Raw genomic sequence first — 8,999 nt, 5'->3', positions numbered from 1 at the left:
CTTACTTTTAGACGTGGAAGTTTGAACAGACGTGCCTGACATCTGGGTGAATATATATGATAGACATTTAGTTTTGAGAGTCAGGATTTTCTAATTTTATAGGCAAGGGTAAATTGCTGAAAGTAAGAAATGGTAGAATTCTGACTTGACTCCAAATATACCACACAGCACTCATCCATGTATCTCTCAGTACCTGAAGGTACCGTCCCTAAAGCCATAAGAAAAATTATCACTGATAAATTTTATAATGGAGAACTCTACACTGAGTTAGTGAATTAAACAATTTTTCAATTTGGGATGAAGTATTAAGTGAAATGTTACTTTTTGTCATAGGAGGTTCAGTACTATTAGTTATGGCTTTGACTGCAAAGTAAGTTAGATCACTTTCATATATTCATGATAGGGCTGACTTACAGGCTCATCCCCCTATAAATAATTAAAAATAGAACCGTAAAGTATAAGGATTTCCAGCAAAGTTCAGAATTTTTAATCGTGATCATTGAAGTCTTTACACAGCTTTTGAGTATTTTTGTGTATTATAGGTGTCTTTAACGTGTTCTTCAGTTACGCATTAGGTAATCCAGTAGTGACTACCACTCTACTCAGGTTTCTAGGAGGTCCAGAGTGAGTGAGTAGGAACTATTTTGTTTGCTCAGACAACAGAATGGGCTTAGTTATAGTGATGTAGCAAATTTTTTGGCTTTATTTTGTTTTCTAATAAACTATTTTATTCTCATTGCTCTATTTAGGTAACTTAAAATACAGAGAAGCTTTCATAAAACATCTGCAGATCATTCCTGTACAAGCCTAATTGCATCAGACAGATGGCGACTGGTCCAGTTATTGCACCAGGGCCTGTGCTCCCTCTTACCCGTGAGACCAAGAGGATCGTTGCTCTGCCTTCCGTTGACAGACATCGGCTTGCCCTGGCAATGCTATACTCTCCAGAAATGAGGCGTAAACGAACTGTTAGAACCCTGTGCATGACTGTCTTAGCTGCTATTTTCCCAACCTTTAAAGGTCCTATCATCAAGGTCACACCTGTCATTACTGGGCAAGCAGTCACTTGGCAACTGCAGATATATGGAACCCCTCTGTTGTCAATTCCTGAAGTTCCTGATGATACACAACATAGACTTGGTTTGTACCATGCAACGCTGAATATTCTCATTGCATTGTTCAAGGACTCCCGTGACAATAGCCACATGAGGCGTGTGGAAAACAGGTTCAGAGCATTCAAGCTATCAGTCAATGTAGAGATCGACCACATACCATATCCTGCTATTAATGTGTCTGCTTATGTCATCTACATGACTGCTCAGCACTGGTGTCATAGAGTTCTGCGTAGAGTTTTAAGTACCAAATTCACAGGCCCAGCTGAACAGATGATGGTGCAAGTCCATATGGTGGCTCGATGGTCACAGATGACTACTCTGAAAACTGTTCATAAGTTTCTTTATGAGTGTGATTCGAGTTTGATCCTAATACCTGAAGTAAAAAATGAGATACCCAAGTTCCAAGAAGCGTATGAGAGACTTCGTGAAAAAACTGGAGAGTGGTTTCCTTATGCCAAGGCTATCAGACACCCTGAAGCCCAGAAGGTGACTTTGGCAGCATTTCCAAACCTGCTGTCTGCAGCCCTGTACCATGCAGCAGAGACAACACCAACTATGAAGAACTATAGAGTAGGGAAACAAATCAAAGGAGGGCTCCCTGAAAACACACTTAAAAGTGCTTTTGAGCGCAAGCTGTCACAGGAAGAGCAGGCAAAAGTGCACTCCTTTCGCATCACTGGTGAGATGACTGACGAAGTGGCGCAGACACCAACAGAGGCAGAGTTATCCATGGAAGATGATTAAGGAGGTTTTTTGTTTTGTTTTGTTTTTTTTCTTTTTTAACCCCCATAAATATTCTCCCTTGAAAAAAATCAACAAGAAGAAAAAGAAAGAAACAAAAAATCTGGAGGCAGATTTAATAGCTGCTGTGAGGCAAAGAACATTGTATCCATGAAGGCATTTAGAAAGGAAGTGATGGGGAGGAGAGGGCAGAGCAAAAGATAAAAATGATACTTTTTTGAATGACTGTAATATGAGGGAGAGATTAGTGACAGTGTAAGAATTGCAAACAGTGCTGTAGACTTTTCAGAGGAGAATTATCGATTGTATAATGGTGAGATCGGGAAAGAGTTGCTTAAAAGTAGCTGTGGAGGGTAACCTTGAAGATAAGAAATTTCTATTATGGAAAGTGGAAAGGTAGAGATGGAGGTACATTTCAGGGGGAGGTAGAGGAACAGCAAAGATAAGGAATGTTTTTTTTATTTTTTTGATTATCTGCTTTCTTGATTTAAATAGCTGAGTTAATGTAAATATTTTTTAAATATTTCAGTATTTTGGAGCAAGGAGGCTCAAAAAGGGCTGGTTATAGGCTGAGCATGTGGCTGTCATTTTTTACATGCTTCACAGGTGTTTGCAGGAATTAACAAGGAAACACTTCGAGCGGTAACATGAGCAAACCTTAAAAAACATGCTAAATGTAAGCAAATCACAAAATACTATGTATTATATGACTTTCTATTAATATCCAGAATAGGAAAATCTATAGAGGGAGGAAGAAATTAGTGGTTGCTTAGAGCTGTGGTGGGGTGTGAGTTAAGAGTACAGGTTTATTTTTGAGCTATTATGTTCTAAAATTGGTGATTGCACATCTTAACATTCTAAAAGCCATTGAATTGTACACTTTAAATAGGATGTGAAGGATCTCAATAAAGCTGTATTAAAAAAGTAAATAAATGTTTGCCACTCACCTTGTAGTTCTGTTGTATTAAATATAAAGAAACTATCAATTTTACCATAATAGGAGCCTATAGCATACTTAAAGGCATTACAAGGCTCTAGTATACAGGAGCAAAAGGGGGGTTATGCAATCCAGTAAACACTGAAAACATTCCATGAATGTTGGTATTTTGGAGTGGAATGTTTTATACTTGTTATATACATGTATTTTTTTAAAGTTCTTTTTGAAATCCTGCTAAATAAGCAAACAACACTGATACCATGTTAAGGTGTATTATTTCAGGAAATGATCTAATAACCTGAGTTTTAATACTTAGCCAAGTTTAGATCAGGGAATGTTTGTTCCCCCCTTTTAGAAAGCACACTTAACATTAGTAAAACAGATTAAAGTCAACAGGATGGCAAAAGAACAAAATCATACCCTAAACTGTTAAAAGTGTTTGCACGTTTTTTTCCCCCAAGATGCAGGTAGTTGAACAGACAGAAAACTTGGAAGATAAGAACAAGTCACCTTTCTTTTAATATTCCTATTTGAACACAGAAAGTAGGAAGGGCTGATGATTTTTTTTTTTTTTTAACCATTTTAAGCTGTCAAAGATTAAGGAAGTTTACAGTAGAGCTCTTTTAATGATAGCAAAAGTGATTTCAACAGGAAAAACCTCACACAAAGTTAACTGATTTATTACAATGATAAAATATTCCATAATTATCTCCACAGGGAAGAGGGTAGAAGTAGTGAACGTTGCAATTTGAAACAACTTTATGAAAATTCTAATCCACTCGTGGGTAGGATCTCTGGCATATCAAGCGGAAATTTCTTACAGGAAATTAAGGAACAGGATATCGGGACCAATACGGCACGAGTAGCAGCAATCTTACCTGCAGTGGAAAGAGTTGAAGGGGCAGGTCATTGCAAAGATAGGATCTGGATGAGGCTGGAGGTTGATCAACATGAAATACCTGTGACCATAGAGATGCATATGGACAGTGCACTGCATGCCATCCTACAAGCCAGTTCCCCTTCCCTTATACTCCAGGAGGCGTTCCTGAGCCCCACCCGCCAGTCTCCAACCTCTCAGACCTTCAGTGGGGCCAAGAGCATAAAAGTCAGAGCCTGGGGTCTGCTAGTTATCTATATGGTGGGTGCCGAAGGCATCTAGACCCCTGCTACCACTGTGGGAATGTTAGTCCCTGCAGCACCTCCACAGTACTATCCTCATACTTTCTTTGTTCTTGCTCCACGTCCAGAGGAGTTGCAAGTCTTGGCTCTTGAGTAGCAACTAGGCCTTCTGGGCCAATGATAAAACTTTTCCCTCAGCTGCTGCACGACCCCTCCTTCCGACTCCTGCCACTAGTCTCAAAGCCACAACTGCCCACCTATAGGAACTCACTGAGCACTTTAATGTCCTGGCTGTGGCTACTTCTGCAGTCACATAGCCAGGGTGCAAACTCTGGGGATGGAACTTGGCACCTCCTTTCTGGTTTAATAGGTGTTTTGGGAACATTTATTAATCCTAGAAGTTGTTGAGGTGGACTTTGAGGAAAGGAACCTTTGCAAGATTTAATGTGAAGAAGGGGTGTCCCCTTGTCCATTACTTGGCATTTTTCCCTTAGCGACTTCATTTCTAGAGCTTTTACCTGACTAGAAAAGAAACTGGTCAGCAGAGGGTAATCTGGGGGCCTTGTGGCACCATAAGCTTCAGGCCATAGATCTGGAGAATGGAGACTTGGACTAGGTATGGGTCAGGACAGGAGGTGGCTTAATCCATAAAGGAGGGCTTAAAAGAAGCTTTTATAACTTTTATTTAGAGGAAAATAACTAAAAGTTTAAAGTATTAACCCATTTTGGAAGAGAATGATTTCATGGTGTAAAAACGTGTAGCCTCCCTTTCATACCCAGAAAAGGCACCCAATCTTGTAGGATAAAAATGAAACATTTTTGGAAGAGGTAAACCAATTTTCATTTTAAAGCCTAATAATGTTGTTGTTATTTGCTGTCAAGTCTAATATGGAAGAATAATTTAATGTGGGGAGGATGAAAACCCAGAGTTCTTACTGTGTGGTTTTTGTTTCACTTTTAGATTAGTGTCAAGCACAAACCAATTATGTCTTCTATAGACCTTTTTTTTCCCCCTTACGGAAGGAGTAAATTAGGTAGTCATAATTTATATGTGCCATTCATTTGTTTACAGTGATAATGAACTGGCCATTTGGCCAGGCAGAACCTATCCAATCAAGATAGTATGGGTTGCTCATTTTTAGAGTAAGAAAATCAGCAGATGGGCTCAATATCTTTCACAAGAAGATAGTTCACATGCTGGAAAAATAAGATAATTCACATACAGAGAACAGTAGCTGCTTTCCTTCCCAAGAGTCTAGTGGTGGTGGTGGTGGTATGTACATGGTGATATGTACCATTGAGTCGTCTCTGACTCATAGCAAACTTATGCACAATAGAATGAAACACTGCCCGGTCCTGTGCCAGCCTCACAATCCCTATTATACTGGAGCCCATCACTGCAGCCACCATGTCAATCCATCTTGTTGAGGGCCTTCCCCTCTTTTATTGAACCTCCACTTTACCAAGCATGACATCCTTCACCAGAGAATGGTCCGGTCTGATAACATGACCAGAGTAGGTGAGATGAAGTCTGGCCATTCTTGCTTCCAAGGAGCATTCCTGCTACACTTCTTCCAGAACAGATTTCTTAGTTCTTTTAGCAGTCCACAGTACTTTCAGCATTCTTCTCCAACACCACAACACAAAAGCATCAACTCTTCTGCAGTCTTCCTTATTCATTGTCCAGCTCTCACATGCATATGAAATGATTGAAAATACCATGGCTTGGGTTAGGCGGATCTTGGTCTTCAAGGACATCTTTGCTCTTCAGCACTTGAAAGAGGTCTCTTACAACACATTTGCCCAATGCAATACTTCTTTTGATGTCTTGAATGCTGCTTACATTGACGTTGATCATAGAACCAAGTAATACAAAGTCTTTAACAACTTCAATCTTTTCTCCATCTATTGTGATGCTGCTTATTGATCCAGTTGTGAGGATTTTTGTTTTCTTTATATTGAGGTGTAATCCATACTGCAGACTATAGTCTTTAATCTTCATCAGTAAGTGCTCCAAGTCATTCTCACTTTCAATGACCAAAGTTGTGTCATCTGCATATCTCAGGTTGTTAACAAGTCTTCCTTCAGTCCTGATGCCATGTTCTTCTTCATATAGTCCAGCCTATCAAGTTATTTGCTCAGCATACAGATTGAATAAGTATGGTGAAAGGATACAATCTTGATGCATTCCCTTCCTGATTTTGAAACATGCGTTATCCCCTTGTTCTGTTCTAATGACAAACTCCTGGTCTATGTACAGGTTCCTCATGAGTACAATCAAGTGTTCTGGAATTCCCATTTTTCTCAATGTTATCCACAATTTGTTATGATCTACACAATCGAATGCCTAGTCAATAAAATACAAGTAAACATCTTCCTGGTATTCTTTGCTTTCAGCCACAATCCATCCGACATCAACTATGATAGCCCTCACTCCACATCCCCTTCTGAATTCAGCTTGCATTTCTGGAAGTTCTCAGTCAATATACTGCTGCAACCATCTTTGAATTACATTCAGTAAGATTTTACTTGTGTGTGATAGCAATCATATTGTTCGATAATTTCCACATTCTGTGGGATCACCTTTCTTTGGAATGGGTACACATATGGATCTCTTCCAGTGAGTTGGCCAGGTAGCTGTCTTCCAAATCTCTTGGCATAGCCAAGTGAGTGCCTCCAGCACAGCATCCGTTTGTTGAAACATCTCAATGGGTATTCTGTCCATTCCTGGAGCCTTCTTTTTCTCGAATTCCTTCAGTGCAGCTTCAACTTCTTCCTTCACTACCAAAGGTTCTTGATCATACGCCACTTCCTGAAATGCATGACCATCTATCGATTCTTTTTGGTATAGTGATTCTGTGTATTCCATTGTCTTTTGACGTTTCCTGCATTATTCAACATACTGCACGTGGAATCAATATTGCAATTTGAGACTTAAATTTTTCCTCAGTTCTTTCAGCTTGAGAAATGCCAAACATGTTCTTCCCTTTTGGTTTCCTAACTCAACTCTTTGCACATTTCATTAAAATAATTGACTTTGTCTCTTCAAGCTGCTCTTAGAAATGTTCTGTTTAGCTCTTTTATCCTGTCGATTCTTCCATTTGCTTTAGCAACTTTCTGTTCAAGGGCAAATTTCAGAGTCTCTTCTGACCTATGTTTGGGTCTTTTCTTCCTTTCCTGTCTTTTCAGTGACCTTTTTCCTTCTTCATGGATGATGTTCTTGATATCATCCCACAATTATTCTAGTTTTCAGTCATTGGTGTTCAGTGTATCAAATCTATTCTTTAGATGGTTTCAAAATTCAAGAGGGATATTATCAAGGTCATATTTTGTCTCTTGTTGAGTTCTTTTAATTGTCTTCAGCTTCAACTTGAACTTGCATATGAGCAGTTGATGGTCTATTCCATAATCAGCTCCTGGCCTTGTTTTGGCTGAAGATATTGAGCTTCTCCAACTCCTCTTACACAGATGTAATCTGTCTGATTCCTGTGTACGCTGTCTGGTGAAGTCCATGTATATAGCCACCGATTGTGTTGTTGAAGAAAGGTGTTTGCAATGAATAAGTCATTGGTCTTGCAAAATTCTATCATGCAATCTCCAGCATCATTTCTTTCAGCAAGGTCATATTTTCCAATTACCAGTGATTCTTCTTAGTTTCCAACTCTTGCATTCCAGTCACCAGTGATAATTAACACATTTTGATTGCATGTTCAGTCAATTTCAGTTGGTAAAAAAATCTTCAATTTCCTCATGGCTTTGGTGGGTTTTACATAAATTCGAGTGATATTAGTATTAACTGGTCTTCCTTGTAGGCATATGGATATTATCCTATCACTTACAGCATTGTACTTCAGCATAGGTCTTGAAATATTCTTTGTGATGATGAATGCCACACCATTCCTCTTCAATTTTTCATTCCCAGCATAGTAGATCATATGGTTGTCTGATTCAAAATGGCCAAAATCAGTCCCTTTCAGTTACTAATGCCTAGGATATCAATCTTTATGAGTTCCTGTTGTTTTTGACAACTTCCAATTTTCCTAGATTCATACTTTGTATGTTCCATGTTCTGATTATTAATGGATGTTTGCAATTGTTTCTTCTCATTTTGAGTCATGCCACATCAGCAAATGGAGGTCCTGAAAGCTTTACTCTACCCACATCGTTAAGGTCAGCTCTATTCTAAGGAGGCAGGTCTTCCCTAGTCATATTTTGAGTGCCTTCTGACCTGAGGAGCTCATCTTCCAGCACTATATCGGGTAATGTTTCAGGGCTATTTATAAAGTTTTTCATTAATACATCAGATGGTGTTTCACTGCTATTTATCAAGTTTTCACTGTAATGCCTAAGGCACTTGACTGCTTATCTAAGGCTGGTGGTTCAAACCCACCAGCCACTCCTTGGAAGGAAGGTCGAGCAATCTACTTCCATAGTGATACTGCCTCGGAAACCCAAGGAGGGGTCGCTGTGAGTCAGGTCCGACTTGACGGCACATAACAACAACAACAGTTCTTTGAGAAGTGGATGGCCTCTTCCTCCATCTAAGTCTGTCTTAGTCTGGAAGCTCTGCTGAAACCTGTCCATAATGGTTAACCCTGTTGGCTCCTGAAACATCGGAGGCATAGCCTCCAGCCTCACAGCAACACACAAGCCATCACAGGACAGCAAACTGACAGACAAGTTCATCTCTCTTAGCTGTTACAAACTGCTCCACTCCCACTTCGTGGCCTGCAATACTTGCTCCTGCCCTCCAAAAGACGGCTTTCTGATGCTTCCTGATGCTTCCTGGCCTGCCCTACCTATTCCGGCCTTCTTTTCTGATGACTACCTATATGTTTGCTAAAGGCGTAAGTTTTAAAATCTGAGAGATATGGGTTGAGTGGATCATCTCAAGTCTTTGCACCCCATAAGTCTGGATTCCAGGAGGGTATGAAAACGGTTTCTTACAATGAATCCCAACAAATGAAATTTGCCAAATATATCCTATATTTAATTCTCATTCATAAGCTGAACTCTGTCCTTTTCTTCTCTTTTTTCTTATAAACAATATTTGTGGAAAACACTAGAAATTAGTGAAACAATATGAA

At 39.5% G+C, this 8,999-nt stretch overlaps 1 protein-coding gene across 1 annotated transcript; it reads left to right on the top strand.

The window, feature by feature from the left end:
* Positions 1-824: 824 nt before the first annotated feature.
* Positions 825-1,859, top strand: LOC122150310 (endogenous Bornavirus-like nucleoprotein 1). The gene has a single exon (XM_042781426.1). It carries the CDS (start codon positions 825-827, stop codon positions 1,857-1,859), a length of 1,035 nt encoding a protein of 344 aa, XP_042637360.1.
* The last annotated feature ends 7,140 nt before the right edge of the window (positions 1,860-8,999 follow it).

Source organism: Orycteropus afer, unplaced genomic scaffold (assembly GCF_000298275.1).
Source record: "Orycteropus afer afer isolate SDZICR_OR568_19922 unplaced genomic scaffold, OryAfe1.0 scaffold00119, whole genome shotgun sequence".
In the NCBI taxonomy this organism is placed as follows: domain Eukaryota; kingdom Metazoa; phylum Chordata; class Mammalia; order Tubulidentata; family Orycteropodidae; genus Orycteropus; species Orycteropus afer.
Note: the sequence above shows the minus strand (reverse complement) of the source record. Positions and strands in the feature narration are given on the sequence as shown.

What these genes read in the sequence shown, in the direction of transcription:
- LOC122150310 (XM_042781426.1), top strand. Translation starts at nt 825, where the DNA reads ATGGCGACTGGTCCAGTTATTGCACCAGGGCCTGTGCTCCCTCTTACC.